Source organism: Bombus fervidus, chromosome 10, assembly GCF_041682495.2.
Source record: "Bombus fervidus isolate BK054 chromosome 10, iyBomFerv1, whole genome shotgun sequence".
Classification (NCBI taxonomy): domain Eukaryota; kingdom Metazoa; phylum Arthropoda; class Insecta; order Hymenoptera; family Apidae; genus Bombus; species Bombus fervidus.
In genome coordinates, this window is record NC_091526.1 from 5,072,665 (window position 1) to 5,099,100 (window position 26,436).

The 26,436-nt window shown below is 36.5% G+C and overlaps 2 protein-coding genes across 8 annotated transcripts in view; one reads left to right on the plus strand and one right to left on the minus strand.

The window, feature by feature from the left end:
• Pdm3 (POU-domain protein pdm3) overlaps positions 1 to 12,352 on the plus strand; it is a 211,962-nt gene extending 199,610 nt beyond the window's left edge. For all 5 annotated transcript variants that reach the window (XM_072011846.1, XM_072011849.1, XM_072011844.1 and 2 more), the window contains 2 exons: positions 6,105 to 6,241; positions 6,685 to 12,352. In XM_072011846.1, coding sequence (XP_071867947.1) covers positions 6,105 to 6,241; positions 6,685 to 6,809 — 262 coding nt within the window. In that variant the 3' untranslated portion in view covers positions 6,810 to 12,352. The remainder of the gene's footprint in view (positions 1 to 6,104; positions 6,242 to 6,684) is intronic.
• Positions 11,544 to 26,436, minus strand: part of LOC139991606 (UNC93-like protein) — a 31,217-nt gene continuing 16,324 nt past the window's right edge. For 2 of the 3 annotated variants that reach the window (XM_072011850.1, XM_072011851.1), the window contains 5 exons: positions 21,591 to 21,877; positions 16,330 to 16,555; positions 13,673 to 13,832; positions 13,337 to 13,604; positions 11,544 to 12,915 (listed from right to left, as the gene is read on the minus strand). In XM_072011850.1, the coding sequence (XP_071867951.1) occupies positions 12,644 to 12,915; positions 13,337 to 13,604; positions 13,673 to 13,832; positions 16,330 to 16,555; positions 21,591 to 21,877 (1,213 nt within the window). In that variant the 3' untranslated portion in view covers positions 11,544 to 12,643. The remainder of the gene's footprint in view (positions 12,916 to 13,336; positions 13,605 to 13,672; positions 13,833 to 16,329; positions 16,556 to 21,590; positions 21,878 to 26,436) is intronic. The other variant, XR_011800880.1, reaches the window with a different exon arrangement.

Below are 26,436 nucleotides of genomic sequence, written 5' to 3' on the forward strand. Positions count from 1 at the left end.
AAAAATCATGATTTGCGAATATTCGTAACAAAATATCCTATCTAATCTTTAAATTGACGTTCATATTCCCACGATACAGAATGGTTGTTTAACAAATATCACAATCTAAGAGTATCAATCAATCGAATTTCACGAGTCGGTGACACCTAACACACGGTTTATGGTTTCGATTTCACCGTGATGCCATTTTATTATCGGCAAAAGTGCGGAGAGTATATATACGTGTGTTATATGCAAAAAGATATATATAAACACGTGCAAATACAACAGACGTGTTATAAAATACACATGTACGTATATGTATTTATATATGTAGGGTAGCGTATCGAGGTACGCAGCATGTATCTCGACCGTGAACCGGATGATTCGATGACAGGAGCACGCGGTCATTTCTCTTTTCGCGGCCGAGCCGGCAACAATGACCCATTCCGCATTCCCGCGGCGTAACATCAACAGATTTTCCCAAAACGAACAAAATGATTTGTTGACTATGCATTAACACCTTTGCACGGCGATACAGCGAATCATCCCCGGCGTTATTGGCCCGGAACCGTTTTCCCGTTTAATGATTCGTTCCTTGATTACTCGTTCGTTCAAAACGAAAAGCGAAAGTCCTCTCATTTTCTCTTTCCCGTCGCGTCATTTCGTTACTCCAGGTAGAACGTGATACGTTGAATTATCAGACGAGGTGTTCATTCTAAGAAAAAATGTGAGAATCTGTGTTCTTTAAATCATTTTCGATTGAATCAAGTCTTTTTTTTTTTTCTCGTTGGAAAAATATTTCTTTTGTTCGACGAACATAATGGACAATTGTTGAACGTGTGATTATTTTTATCTCAATTTCGTTGTAAAATTTTTCTTAAATATGTTAAAAGTTTATTTATTGGAAAAGAAGTGAAATCGAAGCATAAAAGTTCGATGACTATAATAAAATCGTAAAGAAGATGATGGTGCGTTTCGAAGAAAATATTCGCATTAGAACAAATAAATAAATATACGAATAAAGAATAAATTTTCATTTCTAACAAAATAGAATGTCTTAATTTTCTACAAACCTCAAATTCGACAACTGTTCCAGAATTGTTAGAAATTCGAAAGGCTCTAGAGACCAAATACTTGTCAAAGTATCCTTCTGTTAAATATTTTTAAATATCCTACATAATTAAATCATTCTTCCGCAGCGTCATACACCCAATTATGATCATTGCGATCTACGAATCCGTAATAAACCCATTAGACCATCCGATCTTGAAAAGACCAAAAAATATTCAATTACCACTAGATTTCAAAGGAACTGAATTCGAAACCGAGCATAGAGCTGGACGTGGAAGGATTACGAGCCTGCGGATCCGTCAGCCGGTTAACACAGCGGACTATTATCCAACCGATTCGATGACGGTTTAAGCACGGTCATTTCTCTTTTCGCTCGCGCACCAACCGAGCAACAATGACCCATCCTGCATTCTCGCGGCATAGAAGTAAGCGCGACCGTGCCGGCCGCGTCCGGGAAAAATGAAAGCGGCTAGTTTATGCGGTGCACGTGCACGATTTATCTGCCGAGTAATTAAACTGTGGACTAATTAAAATCAGGTTTCTGATGTACCCCTCCCTTTGCAGCTCTCTGCCCCACCAAGCTCTTACCCATGATTCCTGTCGTTTCTTCTCCACCTCCTTTTACTGCCTCTTTCTCGTTCCCTCTTTCACTCCTCTGATTCTCTTCCTTATTCTACTTAGAATTTCTACACGGTCGCGTAAACGCGAACACTCGCCAATCCATGGTACACCCACGCCACAATCTCTCTCCTTCTTCGTTTATTTCTTCGTCTATTACGCAGTTTGCTTATATTTTCTCTTCCCTTCTAGATTTCCAATGGCTCCAGGTGTTTCCATAATCTCTCAAATGCTATTTCTTTCCATTTCTCGCCTTTACAAGTCTCTGTTTTTTATCTTTTTCCAAAGTTCGGTGAATATGTAGACGCACTAACTTACAAAAGTATACATAAACACTTACTATAAATTTTTGCGTCCATATTATACGTGTTATATAAAATATTTCGAAATTTCATTCGCACTGTAACGAGACAGGACTGTTACGATTATGTTGTGCAAATTTTAAATCAGTCTGAAAATGTATATGAGTATCAGTATGAAAATGTAACAAAAAAAGTTACAAGATATTTATTGCAAATATCTATAGAAAACTTTTATGTCCAAGTCGTATGTGTCACGTCAAAGATTTTGAAATTTCATTTGCACTGTAATGAGACATGTCGAGCAAACTTAAATTCAATCTGAATATGTATATAGAATTCACAACTCATTGATTGCAAATATGCACTCAATAAAAAGTTAGTATACAGTATTTGATCATCTCAAGCACATAATAAATTTAAGCACATAAGACAATTTAAATATTTGTGTGACCCCTATGTAGTTGCACTAAATATTTTGTAACTCCTATGTGCCTTATTCGGATTTGTTTCAAACTTTACCAATAGTATTACCGTGATAGTTAAGCCTCGTTACAGTGCTAATAAAATTCTAAAGTCTCGTATAACGCATATAATATATTCATAAAAGGTTTCCACAAGTGTTTGAACACTTTCGTGAGCTACTGTATGTATACATCTCGGCAAGATTTAAGCTTGTTTAATGCCAGCCGGTAAGGAGTTTCTAATAAATATTCGATTAGCTGATTTATTCCAACGATCCAGCGGACGGATTTAGAGGAGACAAGAATCAAACCTCCCCGCTGACTAAGCACGTTTTCAACGTTTGTCTGATAGCACGTACTTGGTCGTGATTCATATTTCAAAAAAAGAAAAGAAAAGAGACGATGTGGTGCGTATTGTCTTGGACGCGACACGTCGGCTCGGTGTTAGAGGCTCCTTTCATTCTTTTTCCTCTCCTCCTCGACGACGACGTTTAATTCTCGCTTCCTCTTGCTTATTCTCTCGCCCTCGCGGATTAAACCTCGCCACCGCGCTTTATCCCTGTCCTTGTTTCTCCTCCGTTTACGTACCTACCTCGTTTCCCCTCTTTCTCTCTTCATTTGGCTTCTCACCTATGAGGGAATACGTGCTCGGGCTAACCCTCGACGCCGGTTTGATTCCACGTTTTCCCTTTCTCCCTCTTTTTCTCTCGCTCTCTTTATCCAACCCTCGTCACTCGTCCCGGCGAGTTTCCTCTCTTCTTCAGTCAGCTTTTCTCGCCTGCAATACACGCGCGCGATAATAACGTTTCCTTTGGAGGCGGAAGGGTTTATTAAGATTATTGAAAGCGGTGGTAAATTGGCGCAAGAGAAGCAATTACGATATTTGTGACCGCTTTGAAGCGGTCGCCTTTTAATTTGTGTCGCGTGTTTTCAGTTATTGAAAGCTTTGTGCTCCTCTTTTTCTCCTCTCTCTTTCTCTCTTTCCGTTTCTTTCCTTATTCAACTAGCTTTTAATAAGTGCTCGGAACTCGAGCTTGCATTTTAGTCGGCCGTAATGTCGGCAATTGCTTTGATAAACGATTAAAACAATATTCATAATAATACCTACCGTTAATAATTCGAAGACCACCTTGGAAGATATCTTATCGCTGTTGCATTTTTAATTGTTCCCTTCGACCGTGGCCTTTCAACTCTTCGGGCGTCGACATTTTTTTAATGGCTGAATTCACATTTCGACGAATGCTTCGAAGCTACAAACTCCATCAGCCTTTTACACCAATGACTCAAATATAATTAATAAACCGGTGCGCCACTAAAAATATAGCTCTTTTGTAGGAAAAATGTAATTACCGTATGGTTAATTTTAATCACATATCTTTGAATATTAAACAACGGAGAATGATAGGGTTGGCTTTTTCTACGAAATTAATAAATTCTACCACTTCTCGTCAATTACTAGGAAACTAATCTGTTACCTTTGCAATATCCACTGTAACAACGTTTATACCAGTTTTGAAGATCGCTAAAAACTTTCCTTGAATATTATTTGAGTAAATAAGGAGTGTTAATTAATAAGATGCTAGTGTAATTGATTTTTATTTTATCCAGACCATGACATCCCTAAGAACATTGAAATTTCCCTTACATATTTCATATCTCCAACTAGAGGTCGATTCTTTGCATAAAAATGAATAAAAAACCAGATAAAGAAAACTACCCGTCATAACTATTATAATACAATAATAGAATAATTTTCTCTGATACAAATAGATACATAAATATTTAACGTATTATCAAGACTTGATGACGTCTATACACTGAAAAAGTAAAAGAAACAAGTAAAATGTATAAATAAACAAAAGATCAGGAATGAAACTATGCCATCGCAATTACCATCTCTAAACGCATTAATATGTTGTAATTCACTCTTAGAACTCTGACATTATCACAACAAATTTGTAATATATTAACATTTTACCATTTTCAGCAGCTGCGCGTAAAAAATTCGAAATAAAATATCTCGTTATTCCATCAAGCCTACCTCGTCATTATCTAAATGCACCATTAATTTTTCTCCATCAGATTACCATCTTCAACGCAATAATATTTATATTATATAATCTATTTTTCGAAATCGAAATCGAAAACGAAACGGAATTGTTACAATAAATTTATAACATACTGATATTTTACCATTTTCTCCTGAAACGCGTACAAAATTCGAACTAAAACATTTCCTTATTCCATCGAGTCTACCTCATCACCATCTAAATGCCCCATTAATTTTTCCCTATTAAACAGCGGCGTAGCGTGGACGTATCGCCCCGTACCACCCCTACTCGAATCCCATGGCCGTTCGTCAGCCTCCGTTGAAAACTCCCCCCCTGTCCGAGGGGGGTAGCTGGTTTCGAAGCATCGGTTCTTCGCGCTCGCCGGCTTCTCCATTAGCATATTGTTTTCGCGGATTCGACGAAATATCACCGCGCGATGCTAATGGCTCAGCCTGCACTTTTTTCGGCGGGGCTCGACAGTTGGTCATACGGAGTTAAATTAAAAACATAAATTCCACAGCGGCGTCCACCTACGCCTCTATCCCCCCGTCGGCCAACCCTCTGTGTGTTGTGTGCGTCGGGGACGGCCGACCCTTCATCCTCTTCTCTCCCTCCTTCTCTCTCGTCGTCTCTGTCTTTCTCGCTACATTTCACCCTTTCTCACGCGTTTGGCTCGTTTAGTCGCGATTCCCAGCGGAAGTTCTCCTGTTTACGGTTACGAGGTTTTTTCGAAGCGGCTGCGACGCTTCGATCGCTAATTTCATTTGCGCGACGGCGACGTCGCGATACCCTCGACCGTTCCATTCGTGAAAGTTAGTCGGCTAGGGACGCGGACCAATCAGTCAAGGGGGATGAATGTCTCGCAAAATGCTCGCTATGTTTCCTCTTCTCTATTTGTCTATTCTTCCACTTTTCCCTATTTATCCAATTTTTTTATTCTCCTTCCTTTTTGGTTTTACTCATTGTTTATCCGAAAAAGTCAGGGAATGGATGAAATTGATTAGTTTAGATTTACCCAAATTTATCTGGATCTGTGATTTTGTATTCTCTTACATTTCCATGTGTATTAATAATCTCTTTTTTAGCATTTGTTTTTTCTTTTTCTTTTTCTTTTTTTTTTTTTGTGAAAAGGAAGGAAGATGATATAGAAATGGATGAAATCGGTTAGTCCAGATCTGTCTGTTCTTGTCTGTTTATGGCGCTTCCGGTTTCACGAGAATCGCTTTGATGCAGAGAAAGTTTGCCGAGTTAACACACGATCAAATCCGCGTGTTTTGTTTTAATATTTGATTAGAACATGATCGAGGTATTTGCACTGGCGCGAAATGAAAATTCAGTTCTCGCTATCAAGTCGGTTTGTCCATAGGAAGCTTCTCCTTCCTCCTTTACTGTTCTTTTTATTGTCTTTTTCAAGACATTATTTAATTAACATAGCACATCATTGAGATCATGATGTTCATTCCTGTGACACACGTGTTCATTGTGAATTTTATTTTATTTTATTTTTTTATGTGTCTGTTATTAATAGATATATTTTCTAATTTTGATTTGATTTGTTGAAACGTATAACGTTAATGGATTTTATGGAACAGGAATGAGAATAGTGCGTTTGGTTACAGGCACAAGAGCGGGCTACATCAGTTGACAGATTTTATTGGCGTGGAAACGAACAAGAAACGAAAGCGACGAACTTCGTTCACTCCACAGGCTTTGGAACTGCTGAACGCTCACTTCGATAGGAATACTCATCCTAATGGTAAGTTTCTCTGTTTCTTTTGCTAATACATTGTATTCTATGAACGACCATTTCTGTTTTTTAAATTGTTATTCGTATTTCGTATTTTAGTGAAGATCTTGATTCACTTTTAACGTATCTTCGAGAAAAGTTAAGTTGTATTAGCATCAAATTGTATGAAATTTTCATAATGGAAGATGTTGATAAAAACAGTTTTCAATGCCTGGGATTCTCACTCTAGCGTTATGGATAGAAATTTTGCAGTTGCGATTCTTTGCAAAAGTTTAGAAATTCTAGGAAAAGGAATTTCATACAGAAACGGCCGTAACCAAGCATTTGACTTATTATACATCCTAAATACGAAAAATTAAAAAATCTCGTTACCTATTAAATATATTCAAGCAAGAAAAAAAATAAAATTCTTTTAAAAAATTAATAATCGTCTTTCTCTGTGCTTATTTCAGGCAACGAAATTACGAACTTGGCGCAACGCCTCGGATACGACAGAGAAGTGATCAGGATTTGGTTCTGTAACAAGAGGCAATCCCTAAAGAACGCGGTGAGACTGATGTCGAAGGACGTTGTGTAAAAGTGCTAGGATAAGATTGGTCGTGAACGGAACCAGTGAACAAGAATAATTAAAAAAGAAACGAAGAAGCTTTAAGGACTCGAATTTTACGTTGCACGGATTAATTCCACGAGATTCGAATCGCGTTTACGTTCATCGGTCGCTTTGCATCAACCCAGGGATGGATCGATGAAATTTTGCGCGTGAATTGGGGATTTCGACAACGGAGATCACAGAAGAATAGAAAAAAAGGGTTCACCGAATCTCGCGTTAATAATATAATTCCGACAAATCAGCGCGTCCGAAGGAATCGCTTTAAAAAGTCATGTTTCTCGGCGACAACCGGCGAACCATGAAGTTCTAAAGGCGCGCTCTCGACGATCGATGTAAAGATCATTGTGATTGCAGGCGTATACGAGACCTATATGTAAATAGTTTTAAACCTACGGTTAATGTGATGTACAGGAGTCGAGCGTTTAACGTTGATAATTGCCTTAACCGCCATCGTCTTATCCGATAAATGTTAAACGAAGAAAGAAGGAAATGAAATCGATAAAAAATTCATTACAGATGAAAAGAATACAGTTTTATTATCGATAGTCGATAAAGAAACGGCTGATGGTAACATACATAGTGATAAATGGTACAGGAAATGTTATCGATTGATGGTAAAATATAAAATTGACACCTCGTAAGTTTTTAGAAATATAATAGAAGAAAATTCTTGGTAAATATTCGGTTGTAGAACTCGTGTACCATTTGTCACGGGGCAGAACGCGATAAGACGTAAATCAAACAACAATTATCAAGTCGCGTCTCGGCTCGTGAAACTAGGATAAGTAAATTCCATTAAGTAATCGCACAGATAACGCTAGTTCGTGAAACGATCGAGAAGCTTCCAGCTACTGAGAATCGTCTGTCATTAAGAAACCAACAGACGAAGCACAAAACGAGGATCGTGCAGAAGATATGATCGAAATCTTCTAAATCGTTCCAAAAGATAGAATGATATTTTCTGTACGAAATCCCATCGAGAACCACGAGACCGAGGAACAAACCAGTGTGTTCGGTCCTCTTGCACACAGGAAGGAACATAGTTGAAGCAACGAGAACAGCAACAGTAACAGGATACCAATAATAACCAAACAGCAACAAACAGCCAACAACAGTACCGTCACATTCACATGCCATACACAGCGGGATACAATTCAGTTTGACCACACAGGAAATAGCAACGGAAAAGTTTTGACAGTACCGCCGCTATCGTTTATGACGATCCATCATCCAACTCTTTTTATTTTCATTCTTACCGGTAAAACAACCACTCGTTTACAGGCTTCGTTAGGGAAGAAAAAATGATAAAAAATGTTTCAACCATATTGTTCTCTGGGTGTGCTCGTCTGTAAATTATACGCGTGTATTTAAGTAAAAAAAAAAAAAAGAAAATCGATCGAAAAGCAAAAGTCACGAGGGAAATGAAGTTAGAGAAAAAAAGGAGAAGAAGACGAAGGAACTTTGTAGCGAGTAAATTAACGCAATAATGTCTTTTTGAAAGTATATTATCGATCGATCATAAGGATCCTCCTGATGCCCTTTTAAAATTCTATTCGAACCCGAGAAACAGGGATGTTTGAAGGTGGTTTGAGGTTTTTCCCCCGCAAAGTAACATGGAAAAAAAGTACTAGTCCGTAATAATCTGCCATATAACGAGGTATACGTATTAAACATTTACGCATCTTTCGTTCCTAAATGTTCGATCTGCTTGCCGCTGGTGATTGTATCGATATATTTATATTTGGTACGTGTCCCGTCTTTCTTTAGTGACTGGAAAATATGCAATCGAATTACCGCTTCAAAAAAGAAAAATTGATTCAATATTTGCTTTAGCTAGGACAAAAAAATACAGGAAACAACCTTTATCTATAGTATCTCTAGTTAAAGCAAAATATTGAATGAATAGCAATTTCAGGAAGAGTTTCAAATAATCATTCTTCATTCTCAAAGAAAATCGATAGATTGCTTGCTGGATGATCATCGTCAATATGGCATCTTCGATTTTCTTATTCCGCTTCCATTCGATTCTCAAGATGAGTGACCTTGAAGAAATAAATATAGAATTGCGCGAAGCTGATCGATATATCACCGATATAAATTCCATGGTAATAAGTATGAGCTGAGTATATACCCATATACATATATACATATGCATGTACATATTATATATGTATATGTGTGTATAACACGGCCATGAAACAGGCAACGTGCATTGGATAAAGATATTAATTCGGTTGCAAATTCACCAATGCAAGGACATTAATGAATAGCAGCGTAGTGAATCACAGATGCCGTGAGTCGTCTTTGGCGAATATTTATTTCACTTCCGGTGTACGATTCAAGCGCGCAAATTGAAACGTGTCGTGTCGTGCAATAGACATGAAAACGGCGTATTTTGAGCGAAGACGGGACGCGGAACGACCAGGGACAGGTTTCCAATTTCCACAGACGAATCTTCGTATTTAACGCATCCAGAGGAATGGTTCGTTAGTAAAAAAGAATAAAAAGAAAAAAAAGAGAAAAAACGCAAAAAAAGAAAGGAGAAGACGAAGGAGAATGGGAAGAGGAAGAGTAAACTAAATAAAAATAAATTATAATACCACATTTTATGAGAAAAGCTTAAAATATCGACCATCCACGAAGGATAAAAGTATCTCATGTATTCCCCGGTTAAGCGATATAGAAATAATAGCGTTTACTTTTGAATGTGTTCCGCTTCAAGTGAAAGGGCTCTCTTTCTTTCAGTCTAATCTAAACTAAACTAAACTGGAGGGCAGGATAGTCGGTTTTCAAGATAAAAAAAAAATATAATAAAATATATGCGAAAATGCGAAAAAAATAAATACTACAGAAATAGCGCGCGCGACCGATCGACCATTGTTCTCTCTCGACGATTTTTCCTTCCTTGCCGTTAATAAACGATACTGTAGGCGAAACTAAACCCATCCCAAAAGAAATAATAGTACGACACGATTTCTTAAATATCTCTCAGCTCGAGTATAATTAAAAAAGAGATAAAAAAAGAAGTATTACACGCGTTACATACACAGATATACACAACGATTGTGCGTTTAAAGGAACATAATGAGAAAAAAAAAAAAGAGGAGATGATACCATGACACATACATACATCATAATACATACATACATTGTTCATACAGACAGGTACACATTGTACTTCGATACCCCGCCGTTGTAATGGGCTAATTCAGTACGATTAATTATTAAACCAGAAGATCCTTGCAAGGAGCATAGCTAGGAGCGCGAATGGGTAGCGAGTGTACATATTAAGGCGACACCTAGGGACTGCAATATCGTAAGAATCTAAAAATGTTACACTTATTAATCGTGACAGCTACGAAGTAGCTATGCACACGATATAACGATGACCAGACGACGACCAGACGACGACAGACGATTTAATGGACGCACTGTGTAATTGCACGGTTGAAACGTTAACGACGAGAAAATAAAAAATCACGTTAGGTTGGGGGAGGGGGGTAAAAAATGAAAACTAAATTTGTAAGAACAAACGCGTACATTTAAGATATTTTACTCTCTAGGATACCATTAAAGATACGAGCAAAGTGATCTGTTCCTAAACGAAGCACACAAAGATGAAGGTAATAGAAGATACAGAAAACTGAATAAGAAAAAAAAAAGAGGAAGAAAGATTTGTGGTGTAAAGGAGACAGGGAAATGTATTATAAGAAGAAAATGATGGGATGGTATACGGTTAAGAGTGGAGTTATATGGGGATAATTCAAAATTCAAAATTTTGATTACGGGATAGGGGGGGGCGTGTATGTTATTCTGTTTGATAAAAGAAAGGGACGGAGTGGGGTGGAACAAAGAGAAAGAGAGAGAGAGAGAGAGAGAGAGAGAGAGAGAGAGAGAAAAGAATGAAAACGTTTGTACAGAGATATTCCGGTTATTAAATTTTGTTATATGAGGAAAAAAAACTAACGGGGGAGAATGGCGCGGTGGATGTTGACGAGAGAATAAATAAGAAAAAAAAAAACTACGAACGAGTGAGGGAGAGTGTGAACAAGAGAGATACTGCTAACGAGAGAGAGAAAACAAATTTACGAATCATGTGTATTTTCTTCGTGAAAAAAAAAAAAATTGATATTCAATAGGTCATTACGGAAATATAAACATGAGTATTAAAGAAAAAAAAAAAAAAACGTGAACTGTATTCGTGAGTGTCATATTTCTAAGGAAGATAGATCCACGGGCGAATGTTTTATAGCAGTTTCCGGCCGAATTTTCACGTTCAGGTTATATCCAGAGATGAAAATATACGCATTGCTACGCTTGACAAATAAAATAACGGAATTATGTGTTTTCAGAACGAAAGAACGAATAGAAAATAATTTAAAGAAACAGAAAAAAATGATGGAAAATACTAAATAATCGAGGATGAAAAATAAATGACAGTAAACTAAAAAACAAAAAAGAAAAAAAAAGAAATAAAAAGGAAGATAAAGTTTGTGGCACGAACAAAAAGAGGAAACTGCTCTTGAAACATTGCCCAGCGAAACCAAAGTTCCTACTACGTTTTATAAAGTATATAACTGAACTGCAAAACTTGAATTGTACATAAACGAGGGTTAAGCTAGCACACGATTCACAAATACAATCAGCAATCGAACGACGCAAACAGACGAGGGATGCAAGGTCAATTGATTCCACGTCGCGATTCGTTTATTATTTATTAATACGAAATTCAGACAAATTCAAGAAGATCCGCGTAACGGACCACGCGATATACATCAAGCGGCAAATAATCGTGTAATATACCATCGCCTTCGCAATTTAAAAGAGACGGGGGACAATTGATCGTGACAGCACAATAAACGATGAGCATAAAACGGAACATACTACGAGAGAGGAAAACGCGTTACTACATACATACATACATACATATATACATACATACATACATACATACATACATACATACATACATACAGATAGACACTCGCAGAGATACATATTATACATAGAATCCGATATAACATACTTTATCACATTTACAGACACATATATACATGTATACATACATAATATACAGAGATACCTACATACATGAGACACATCACGCGTACAGTGAAAAGGAAATTAAGCACATTAAGTATACAATTAAATTAAGCAGCCGTAGCTTTAGCTTGAATGTTAGCACCTAGACACACGATGTAACATTAAACTACGTATTTAAAGAGACAAGAAAAAAAAAAAAGGAAAAAACATGAAGAAGAGACGGAGAAAAGAATCTTTAGCGGTTAAGCGAACTATCTGTGTAAAATCTAGTAGGTGTCCACAAGAATAAAATAAAAACATATATTATGGTACAAATCACACAAAAGATCGTACCTTCAAGGTCCTGACTGCGCCTCCAACCGAACTCTTTCTTGTACATATAATTTTTTATATGCCGATCTGATTTGTGTATGATTTCTATATATACGATATGTATACCGCAATTATAATATTATTCACACCGATAATCCTATTGTCGAGCGTTTTCAAAATAATCCGAAGAATTATCGCTAGTAAAATCAGCTCTTTTTCTTTCTTCTTTAATTCATCGCCCTCTCTTTAACACAATAACTCGATTATAAAATAATTTTAGATATCAACAAAACTCCTGTAATTTTCTATTCACATCATGACGAAGCATTTATACCTGAGAATTATTGTTTTAAACTAACTAACAAAACTGAGGTTCATACAGTACAACGTCTGACAAGAGATCATATTTCTAATTGAAAGGATTCATTAATTTTATTCTCGTCAACTCAAAGTTTCGTCGTGTCGTTCAATTCGCCATTTGTCACCAATTCGAAATCTGGTTTCGATTCTGGAACCGATCTATCAGCTTTCCCAGTCCACTCGATTATACCGTAACCAATCATTCCAAGACAGAGGATTGCTATTAGACAGTACAGCTTCGTTTGAGTGCAGAGGTAAGGACTGTACACGTATGTGATCACAGAACCTGTGGACTCCCACAATCGGAAGTTTGAAAAAGCGGCTTCTTCTTTGCCTGGGAACAGCAAACCTGACAGAGCTGGAAGTTGCAAAGATATTTTTATTCTAATTAATTGAAGACGAGAAAACAGTCTCCATGATTGATTAGATAATTTTAAGATGATAGCAAATAATCAAATATCGACAGAGGATAAAAATAATCGCATTCTATTTTGTGAATATCGCATGGAACTACAAAATAGTGCCAAATTTATAAAAAAAATTATAGGAATATTTTTATATGGATTCAAAAGGAATTAATATTTCCTTCAGTCGATAATGTAGAGAATATTATATACTACTATCAAATGTTCAATACGAATTCTACCGAATCAACAGCTAGTATCGTCATATAATGCAATTCTTTTTACCGATAAACGATGAAGATAAAAAATACGAATATACTTTGAAAATATATATTTTCAAAGAAGGATAAACTTTAGCAATTATTTAGTGCTCACCGTTTATTTGTACTAGCCACATAGCGTCACAAAGACCCCATAATCCAGACATCAAAAAGAATATTTGATTTTGATCAGGAGTGGGTTTCCAACGTAACAGGAAAGTAAAAATTCCCATGTGAATACAAAAAGCGAATATCATCAAAGGCCTTCTTCCTGTTAGTTTCATTATAGATCCTGTACCTAAAGCAGCTATAGCGTTCGTCACACCGAAACAAATCATTACGTAACCTATATTGTTGATTCCCCATGCACATGAGACAAATGACTGAAAAAAATGAATGGAATGTATTAAAAAATTTCTAAGCAAGACATAATAGGACTTAAAAGACTTACAGCATTGTAATCAGCGAATAAGAATGCTTGCTCCGCTCCAATGAATATTATTATTGGCAGTATAAGGATCTGATTTTTCTCTTTCAATAGTTTCAGTGTCACAGCCAACAATTTGAATCCTGACTGGCCTGTCGCTGATCCTGATCTACCTCTGTCATACCTATGAGTAGTATGGTTTTATATGTTTTTATAGTTAATTCTTGATTCTTAATTAAATATTTATGTTTTAAAAGATATCTTTAAATAGAAAATTGTTTCTTTACAAAATAACGATATCTTATTTTGCATTAAATTGAAAGTCACAGTACCACGATGTTTTTAATTAAACTACACTTCAGAGAGTAAATTTAAAGAGAAAGTTATCTCGTAATAAAATACTAATGATATCTTAACTATGCGCAAAATATTCATTTAAAATAGTAAGAAAGAAATTTCAATTTGAGTAACGGAAAATTGAATGAAATTATCCTTTTAAATCAGTTAAAATCGAACAGCAAATCCAATACTAATAAATGCAAATGACATACGAGATAAATATCTCTATTTTCTTTATTTTTTAATCCATATTTGTGACGAATCGCCATATAATGAAGAATCGAACCAATGTGAATGATTTTTTTCTATCGCGAAAAATCTCGCACGCTTAAATTTTGAATGCTTACGTTGCAGCAGGCGTTAGTTTCGATTAATCGTTGAAGTTAGCAGCAATAATTTTTCAAACGGAAACAATATTGCGCTTCTGCCGCAGCTTAATGTGCTATCAATTTCGGATTTCCGAATACGTCAGGATAGACGAACAATTTATGGCAATCCGAACAATACATTGTACTCCAATTGTAAGTTCGATCGTGAATTACTTTTCCTTCTCTTGGCGTTCATATATGTATGTCGGAGATGAAAGGACAACGGGGTCACCCGTTGGAATTACTTGGAAAACCTCAATACTGTAGCATTTACAAAATAAACAAACACAGTCGTTCGAAACTTGAGACAATGAGCTTGGGCTCGAGGCGACTACCGGTCGCCGAGTGTAGCCACGGTCACGGGATGAACGTTCCACCTAACAGAGATATGAAGTTACATAGCTTTCCTTTAAAGAATTGGCCGTACCGGCACTTGACAATAAAATATTCCAGCGGCCACACATAGACCCCATTCTTTGGGTAAGATGGTCGCCAGATGCCGACGCATCATTCGCAGTTTATGTTCAGATAGCCTGAGGAACCGTTACAAATCTTAGGATCTGGTTAACTAAAGTCCTTTAGATTGGCAAACAGTCTTTATTATATCAGCCCGTATATCTGTCACCTATTGCGGCAAGATACGGGAGATCTGCTTTCCTCACGTATGACGTTTTCCGCTAGGAACTCTCTCTCGAGAGCGGCTAGCATCCTTTTCTAACCGCCAACATGGAGATTAACCAATTAACAGCAACGTCTATTTCCCTCGCCCTCCGAGCGGAGGCTTTCTTTGGCGAATCCGATGACCTCGTGCCCTTAGGCACATCCCACCATAGTTTTCCTCTGCAGCGTCGTTGCGACGGAAAGTCATTCTTTTTCTTACAGTCGCATTAGTTAGATACCTAGTGTGTTTGTACGATCAGTGGATAATCTACGTCTTAGTAAAGAGTTAATCAAGCGATCCTTGTATCACGAGAAGTAAGTCGAGTTCGACTTAGACTTTGAAGTAAAGTAGATCAGTTATCCCGTGGGCCGTGGATTCGCTATACTGACCCCACGATCGTTGTCATTATCGTTCGAGTATCGAGACCGGTAGTTTATCTTGTATTTGTGACAATAAAAGATATCATCGATTGTACACTGACGATGAGCGACCCTGGCGCAGATTCTTTACACGCCCCAAACCCAAGTGTTAACCCTAACCCGACATGTATGTTAATTTTTATATCTCATTGTTAATTGACGACTAACGCGTATATATACGTGATATAAATGTATATACAATTCTTTTTTATTATTATATTCAAAGCTAAATTATCCATAGCATTATTGCTTGTAATATATACAGAAATTTTCTAAATTCTATATTTATGAATATAAAATTGAATATTAAATTTAGATTTGAAATTTAAATTATTTAATTATTCTATAAATATTATAGGTAGTATTCTACAGACATTCAGTAAGATAGATTATTTTTTCATAAGTAAAAGAAGATACATATTATATTTACGTATAGAGATATTGAAACTTTATACGCGACCGGAGTATCGGTTTTCAGTATTTTTTTTACGAGGTTTAAATAATTTAGATCTGTTGCAGTTGTTTCGTGAAATGTCCGAGATGGTAAACTTGAAATCTGATACACGTAGAAGTTTACACGGTTCCAAAATTTGGCGATTTGAAATTAAAAAAATTTAAATTTAAAAATGATTGGAGGTTTGGAAAGTTATCAGTATGCAGATCCGGAAATTTTTGGTCTTGAAAATTTGGAAATTTAGAAAGTTTAAAATTTGAAAAGTTGAATCCTCCAAAATTTGTAAATTTGTGATTTGGAAATTTAAGTCTTTAAAAATTTTAGAACTTGAAAATTTTATTAGTATGTAAATGGTAACTAGTTAGGATTGTATTACGTTTATGTTAATAGTTAACAGGGATTATGATACGGATAATGAGCAAACATAATTTTATTGTTACCTCGAGAGTGAGTCAACTCCAAACATCACAATCAATGAAGCGACTATCATACAGCCCAAATAGATACCGCAGATTAGATGAATTCTTTCCTCTGGAGGTCGTTCCAAATTTGGACTGTCGTCGGTATCGGAAGTTGCACCGCAAAATTTGGCACCACACGCTTCCGCCACAATGCTACTATTCAATGTAATATTCGTTGGCATCGTGTCGATTCCATATGAAAGGACTGTAGAAACAATGGGAAAAATACGTTAAATCGTGATATATTACATTTGAAAATGTCAAAAATACATAAATGATAAATTGCCCACCAATAGAATTTCTATAAAGAAAAAACTTTCTAACATTTCTAAGGATTATATTTCACACTATCAAATAACAAAAATTTATGACATAACAGCAACGCAAGTATTCTCTTATCACTCATATAATAATTATTATACAATTTCAATGTTTTCTCAAAATTGTAATTTTAAGCCATACGAATTTCATTCTAAATTATTTAATTAATTTTCCATTAGATATAATCTAATTCAGATCAATTGATTTTAGTATATTCTCCAAGAGATTCGCGATCAGAATTAGTTCCAGAGTTGGTTTCGAAAAAATTCAGATCTCGAGTCTTCTTCACGGTCAGCAGTAATCAAACTTACAAACACGTCAATCCCTAGGGAACACTTAAAAATCGATTGGTTTTAACCATTGCCCACATTCCTGATGAAAGTTTTCCACGATTATGAGTCTGTTCTTTCCACACGAATTGCGGAAAAAATTTCTAAACGACAATCGTTTTACGATATTAGAATTATGACCTTGGAATCTGCATCCCACAAATACGAAGGATTCAGTAACGTTTCGTTCAATCCTTCCTCTTTGTAAGTTGATGAGCCATGTTTTATCTCGCCGGAAAACTTCGACATTCCTAGAAAGGAGAAACCACTGACCCATTTTCCATTGCACCTTTGATTCTTCCTAACGAGAACTCATCCAACTTTTTTCGAAGCTCCATCAATCATTCGGAATTTGTTATACGATTCTTGTACATTCTTTTCTTTTTACGTACAATATTTCACAGAAATTTCTGTATACATTCTATATGTTATGTAAAATATTCCAAAACTTCGTCATCACTTTAATGAGAAAATTGCAAATTTTGATGGATTTTCACATTTTTATGAATGTAATTCAAGAAATGGAATTTGAATAGGAATTTGTTTCATCTGCTAAATATTAAAATAAATGCTCTACTTTGAATATTTCATATTATATTCATGTTACATTCATACTCATATATATACATGAATATTTCACTTTTGCATATTATATGCAACGTGTGCATTTCTGCACCCTAAAATTTGCTAAAAATACATACGAATCAACAGTCTATTAGTGACACACGATTGTTACGATTATATTAAACATAGTTAAAGTTCAAAACAATCTGGAAATGTACGTAGAAATTATAAGATATTTACTGCAGATGATTGTTATAAATATTTATAGAAAACTTTTATATTGTATATATTGTATGTGTTATACAAAACATTTTGAAATTTCGTTAGCAATGTACCGAGACAGAATTGTCATGATTATATTGTTTAAATTTGGAACCAGTTGAAAAATGTATATAGAAGTTACAAGATCTTTACAAGTTTTTTTTCAGATTTTCTAATTTAAAAATATTAGTATACCTGCAATTAGGCAGATACTTAGTATGAATATAATATAAAAATGGTTTCATCAAATATCAAGCCTTATTAATATAACGGATAATTGTCTGTTTAAATAATTGTGTGATCTATGTAAAATATGCAATTGTAGTAAATATTTTGTGGCTTTCACCCACATTTTCAGATTCGTTCCAAACTTTACCAATACAATCGCGATAATGAAAATTTCAAATGTTTGCATAGCGCACATAATGTATTTGTAAAAGGTTCCAGCAAGTGTTGGAATACGTTCATGAGCCAATTCTTATTTCTTCGTCTTTAGGACATAGTGTGCAGCTTGTCCGGGGTTTCGCGTGCCTTTGTATCGGTGAAACATTAAAACTTTCAGATATTCTTGAATTTCCGGACATCGAATTGGAAGGCTCGTGAATAAGCCGGGTTCTCCCGTGGGACTCGAACGAGAAACGAATCAATATACGTTCTCTGTCACTGAAAAGGGAACTCGCAAGTTGCTTTTCGACGCTTCTATACGTTCGATCATTTATTTGTTGGTTTTACGATTGTGAGAAATAAAAGAAAATAATAAAATTCTTGATGTGTTACATCTGTTTAAATAAAGTTATCGAATATCGACTGTCAAGTTCTGCTATAAACTAGTATCCACGTTGTCTTTGATTTACTTATTTTTTTTTTTTTTTTTACTTATTTACTTATATTTGATTAATTTATTTTCTGTATAATATTTATATGGTGCAGTTCACGCTGTATGTTGGAACTTCTGCGACTCGATCTTAGAATTGTTATTAATCAATTAAACTTTGATTAACTCTAACGTTACTAGGTTTTGGATTTCTATCTTTATTGAATTTTATTGATTTTTTAATTCTTATATAAGATAGAAAGAATAAATTCGGTCTCTGGTTACCAACCACGCTCTGTTACGATTCTTTGAAAAGAATAAAGGAACATTCCGCAGAAGGAATTTCTTCAGTTGAGTTGCCAGTGAGTTGAGTGCAGATCCAAAAAGATAGGGATGACAAAAAGATTCCAAGGGAAGCGTAGGTCTAGTGCAAAAATCGCAACGTTGGATTGTGTCTGTGTATCTTGCTTTAAAATATACATGTATAACAGACTATGAAATTTTCAAATACGCACTTAATGAATACAATCTGTTATATTAGTGTATTATATTCCATTAGAATATTACATCATAATTCAGAATTTGAATTTCCTTTATAAAATTATAAGATGAACTATCCAAGTAATTTATAAAACGAAGTAAACGTTTTCACACCATTTTTTAATATTTATTATATTATTATATTAATATTATAATAATATTATATTATATTATATTAATTATTATATTTAATAATGTATATTATATTTTAATACTTTATTATAATATATCATAATATATAATTTTATTACATTTTAATATATTATATTATATATTACTATATTATAATAATATATATTTATTAATATTTAGTTATATATATAGAGAGGTATTAAGAAAGATTCCAAACATTTTGACTTTGAAATCAGCAATTCACGTGTCCATTTCGCCAAAAAATAATTCTTTAAAAGTACTTGAAAGCACAGAAAACTCTTTGAAACTGAAAAACGTGTCAAAAGACAACCGATCATATGCTAGAACAACGTTCGATCGTCTGACGGCAATGACAAATTGCGCAAATGTAGCGCAATTTCTCGCAGATTAATTCAAGCTGTTCTCTGGCGTATGCGTCGCAAAATGGAGATTCGAAATAATCTTCGGCTCAACGGGTTCAGCTTCAAATCGCTTTTAAGCAAACGGTTTGATTGGCGATATTATACAATGCACGTGACACATTACCGTTGCGATTCACAGCTTGTTCCGTTCAAAAAAAAACATGAGTAACATGAGCAAAAAGTAACATTATAAACAGGCAGCTTGGCCAATTAATCAGTATTAAAATCCAGCCCAGTTCTTTTTTTCCTTTTCTTCTTTCACACGAAAGAGAGTCAGAAAGCTTTACGTTTATTTTGTTTCGTTGTTTTATTGCTATCTGAATAGCTCTATCGTTTTACCCCGTTGATGAAGTTGCGAATTAAAGTACCGTTTCGAATTTGAACGGCAGAACGACGTTTTCCGTTACAGCAAATTTCACTGCAATTAAAGTTACTTTATTTTTTTTGCACGTAACAAACGTTCGAAGGGGGAACGCACGTATGAACTGATGGGAAGCTGGCGTTAGTAGCGAAGAAAAAAAGAAAATTACATTTGCCTTTATGTCAAAGCGTTTCTGTAGCCAACCAGAAGAGCTTAGAGTCGCTAATGACATCCCTTAAGCGAAATAAAACTTTTCCTATGAATGCACTCCGCTCCAATTTAAACTATCATAAATGGCATCATAGAAATCTAGATTATTAGATATTTACGTATATGAAATTTCGAAAGAATTTTTCGAATCTGATACAAAATAATAAATTAAATGACATGTTTGTAGTTCTTTGTTTCGCAAAATTTTTCAGGCTTGCCCTAAAGAAATGAGCAGGAATGTTCATGAAATGTCGAAACAATGCATGACATGCTAATGAAAACACGATTGAAACTCGAAGGGCCGTAAATATTATAATAGGAATATGATAGGAATTATTAATACAATAAACGTAAAACAATTTGATGGAAATGATTAAACAGACCAATATTCCTGTAAAGCAAAAAAATTGCTCTTGCAGGAAACTATTACTCTACCAAACCTTCCATATTTTCATATGTATCATATGTATGAGTTCTATTGTAGAAGTTTATTAGGTCGCGCATGTTTATGCAAATTCGTGTTTTTATAAATATCATTTAATAGAAACTTGTTTTATCCATTATATTATTGTAGTGAATACACATATCATCTTGAATATTTTATTTATGTGTAATGGCTCACAAAAGTATTCGAATAGTTACTTTATAATTTTTTATGAATATATTATGTGCATTACACAAAACCTTTTAACATTTCATTAGCACTTTAACGAGACACTACTATCGAGATTATGACAGTTACATTTGAAGTTGTTCTGAAAATATATATACCTATAAGTTACAAGGTATTTATTACGAATATACATTTAACGAAAAAATTAGTATACTGCGTAATAGTTTCAAATTTATAATTAGTACTAAAAATGGTTTCACTTATATATTGTGTCTAGTTAATATAGTGAATAATAAATTGACAGTTCAAACATCTCAGTGATCTTTGCAAAAATGTATACTTCTAATAAATATATTCTAACTTTTGTATACATTTTCAAATCGGATTCAAATTTTACCAATATGCACAATCGCGATAATCGTGTCTCGTTTGCTATGCTTAGCGTACATGCTGCTAGTGACATTTTAAAATATTTTGTATGACGCACACATACGTAAAAAGTTTTTAGGAGAGTGTGAATACATTCTTCAGCCGTTTTATACATACACATTCTATGGTTTATGTGGAAAACGTTCTTGTTTTATCTCTCGGTCTTCAACGCCAAGGAACTTGGCGCGTAAAGGCACAGATTCAAATCTTGCCCCTCGCCAAGAAACATTACAATTATACGCACCTGCCGAAGATATAAGATTCCCCCAGACTTGTGCCATCTGGTAAAACATGAAAAACAGGCCGAAGAATCTTGTGACGAGGACATCCTGAGCCACATTCGATAGAGTGGTGTATGCTTCTGCGACGACCGTTAAATAGGTGCATTTGGCGCACCAGAGTGGCCCTGCACCGATACCAACCATCAACCCAGCTGGTATCATGGTGTAGAATTTTGGGTAGAATTGTGCAGCCATAAACGGCACGTAAGTCAGAATGGACAATGATATGGTCCATTTACAGCCCAGCCAGCTGTAATGAAATACGAAGCGGGGATAAGATTGTTTCTACGTTTGTCTACTGTGCTTTTAATCTCCCAGGTTATCAAGTGTTCTTTGTAACGTTTTCGTGTTTCGAAGTACTCGAGTAGTGTGTTCAGTTTAACAAGTTGAACCGCGTAGAAAGTTCGACAGAATGGCACGGTGGAATTCCATTTAACTGAACTACGTCTACTGACACAGAAAATTTAGTTACTGCCTGATTAAGTGAATTTCTGCATGCATTAAATTAAATTACTCTCTTGTCCCAATGTGAACTATTATTTAAACAAGAAATCATGAAACGAGGAGGAGTGAATTCGTATTATACGAATCACTGGATTATAAATTTGTTTATATTCTTGATGAGGCAAACGGAATTCTACTGTACAAGCTTGTCAGATTGCAGATGTTTATGCAAAGTCATAGTTTTATAAATATAATTCAATAGAAATTTGTTTTATCAATTGCGTTATTGTAGTGAATACATTAAATAAATAAAAAATAAATTTTTGCACTTTACGTATACTTATCTTTAAAGTTTTTGTACATGATCTTAAAAATATATACAGTCCACTAGTATCGCTTTTAATTTAGAATTTACAATTATAATTTACATAGTTCTATACTATAACTAATTTGAAAGTTAAAAATGTATCTCAATCAGTTTACGTTTTTCAAGCTTTCATGGAATGTTTGCGAAGATTTATAAAATTAATTGATTCATTGACAAGGTGGCAAAATCTTGAAGAGCAGTATATATCTATTTGTTCATTGGACAGGTAACTGACTTCTTCTTTTATCATATTACAATAAATAAACGCGCTGGAGTATCGGATTGTCAAATAGGGTTAAGAGTTAATCCGAAGAGCGTATTTGACGTTTACCACAGATATGACGCAAAAGATACAAAATCGAAGATCAGAAAGGAAAAGCTTGATAGTCTATTTCTGTTGATTTTTTTATTTGAATAGATATCGCTTGTTGGTTGTAAGGGATCATATTAACATGATATGGTTGCAATGACAAACAATATGTTATATTGTTTAGTTATCTTTTTGATATACGAGTCGTTCAGAAGATCATACATTCAGAAGTGCAGAAAAGTGATGTTATAAACGTTATTTTTCAAAATTACCTTAAAATTTCCTATTATTTGTCTCATCTTTTTGCAATAGATGAAACCTAAGAAATTAAATCATTTGTTTCTTGGAAATTGAACATTAATGGTGTATTCGAATAACGAAATCAAGAAATTAACAAGAATTGAGTTGATCAGTTTGGTTTCTCAGTGGTTCATACATTAATAATTTTTTATATATTACGAGAAGAATTAAATAAAAAATTTTTTAAATTCACAAAGATTTTACGAAAAAGATTGATGGTGTTACGCCACGAGGCTTTTTAGAGATCGTATTTCCAACCGTCGCTCGCGGCCCTCCAGCGTCGCAGATACATCCTCTTATCTGCCCGACGAAAAATATACATTGTATCGATGAGCGCATATTTATCACCAAATAACGAGTTCTGGAACCGTCGATCTCGGACCGTTATTTTATAAACGAAGAAGTCGGCCTGCGTGATCATCGGCGCGTGCGATGGCGTGATCCGAGCATATGGGGGGTCGTCTCCCCGAAAGACAAAGAATCGGTCTAAGGAGGTCAGTCTCAATCGAAATCTCTTACGGATCAGTCTCAATCGAACACTCTAACCGATCAGTCTCATTCGAAATCTGTAACCGAGAAGTTCATTTTCGTCGTCCGAACAGTCAATAACTCTACCACGGTTCTACCTTCAAATCAATCCGTTTGTAAAGTCTAACTATCTCATCGAGAGATATCGTCAAATCGGGTCACATTTTCTGTAACGCATAAGCTGTACTCATCGTCAAATACTTGTGACGCTCATAACATTGTGTAATCCATTGTTGAATATATACATCATATTAACCTGTTAACACAGTGTTAATTTCAATTAATCACCCCTGTTATCCTAACCGAAACACGGGGAACGACTACTTCGCGGCGTCGATTATACGAATCGTAGCGAGAATTTACGCCTCTCGCTGACGCGTTTTCCTCGCGACCGCGTCTCTCCGCGAACGGTCGTAACATTTGGTCCTTCGAGCCGGATCCAGTGATAAGTGAAAAGTGCACACCAGTGATACCCACTACCATACAGTGCCACCCAAATCCAACATAACCAGCAGCGGAAGCGTTGCCACTCCAGCGAAGTCAGTATCGTCAAGGGGCCGTCACCTCGGACGAAGCACAATTCGACGGTTGAAGACCGCAACCACGCAGTCTCCCGCCCTAGCTGGACAATCACCAGCACATTCAATCTCCTGTCGCACAATACCGAGTCACAACACAACCACCAGGTAAGCTCGTTCAGAACATCGAAATCAGTCATGGCTCCCAGCCTGGAAGAGCGCATTAGACAATTGAAAGTCCAACGAGAAGGGTTCAGAAAGGGGTTGGAGGCATTTCGCATGAGTATCGATAGTTACGAGGAAGGGACATCTATACATGCCATCCAACGTAATCTGAAAGAATTAGAGGTAGAATTCACATCGTTCAAAAAGGCTCAATGTGAACTAGACGATAGTGACGCGGGCATAGCACAGCAGGACCGCATCGATTTACAACAGACGTTCTATGTCGTCACCGGGAGAGCGACCACTATAATCAGTAACGCAATCAAACAATCAGAACCGACCACCCAGATGCCTACTTCGAACGTGTCGAACATCCCAGCATCAAATGCCGCCGACTTGCCGAAACTTCAATTACCCACCTTTTCGGGAGCGTATGAGGACTGGCCAGGTTTCGCGGATCAATTTCGCTGCGCGGTGCATGATAACCCTCGCATTGACGATTGCATGCGACTAACATACCTCCGCTCTTGTTTAACGCATGACGCGGCTCTCACTATATCCTCACTAAGGAACGTGGCCGCCAATTATTCAATCGCGTGGGAAATATTAGAAGAGCGATATAACCGACCCGCTAAAATCGTTGAAAGACACCTACAAGAGATATTCAACATTGGTTCCTTCTCGCGCACAGCACATCGAGATTTACAGTCCTACACGACCAAGCTAGAATCGCACTACAAGGCCTTAGAATCCCTTGGACAACTGACCGTCGATGCCGTGTTGCTATATTTGTGCACCTCTAAACTTGACCGCGAAACCGATCTAGTGTGGAAGGACAGGATAAGATCCACCCCATTCCCCACGTTCAAGGAGTTCCTAGGATTTTTGAACGAGCGGTGTCGAGTAATCGAGCTTCCAGGAACGACACGCCAAACGCGTGGACATGCATTCATCACATCACAGTCTTCGTCACATTGTCCAATTTGCCGGAATTCACACTCAATCTGGAATTGCAACGAATTCAGGAAACTCACCATCGACGAACGCCGGGCGGCCGTGGAAGGAACATCAGCATGTATCAATTGCCTGAAGACAGGACACTCGAGTTCGCAATGCACTGCCGGCTCCTGTCGTATATGCAGACAACGCCATCATACTCTTTTGCATATACCCAACGCCCAGCCTCCGAATCAGGCTCTCGCTAACAACTCCACATCCGCGACAACACCACCCATCAGGAGAAGAAACCCATCCTCGTATCCAAATGATACACCAACAACCCCCTCATTTCCTAGTCAGTCCACTAATACCCAACGACAAATCACACAATGACAAAGACAGACAGACGCAACAAGGGACACCGACTCACCGACCCTCAAATCGTCCACCTCATTAGCCAACGATCTCTTAATCACAGCACGCATAAACATATTAAACGACCGAGGTCAACCCGTACGCTGTCGAGCCCTACTAGACACAGGCTCCAGCATGAATTTCATGACCGAGCGTCTCGCGAATTCCTTAAGAATTCCGCAACAGAAATGTTCCGTCCCAATCGGAGCCCTGGACACCTTGTCAATGACGTCAAATCACTTTGTCACCGCCACGATCACATCTACTAACACAAGCTACCAACGCACCCTAACGTTCCTCGTCATACCGACAATCTCGACAGCCATCCCTCATCAACCCATAAATCGATCAACGATCCCGATACCTAAGAATATCCAACTGGCTGACCCAACATTTCATTTACCAGCCCCCATCGATCTCTTGATAAGCTCAGGGCCCACAATTGCGTCATTATGTGTCGGTCAAATCAACATCAATCCATCAACAGGCCCCGATCTGCGCCTGCAAAAAACACAATTCGGATGGGTCATCGGGGGGAGCCCAGTTCCCCGATCGACCGCCAGGGTCCTCCATGCCTCCACGGCAACGCTTGAAACGGACCTCACCCGCTTTTGGGAGCTCGACGAAGGGCCACAAACGAAACACGTCTCAGAGGCGGATCGACGATGCGAGGAACATTTCCAAAATCACGTCCAACGCACCAGCGAAGGGCGATACATCGTCGCACTCCCCTTTAACGAGAAACTTTCCTCACTCGGATCATCCAAAACAATGGCGATGAAACGACTCGCCTCTCTTCATAACCAATTTCAACGAAACCGACA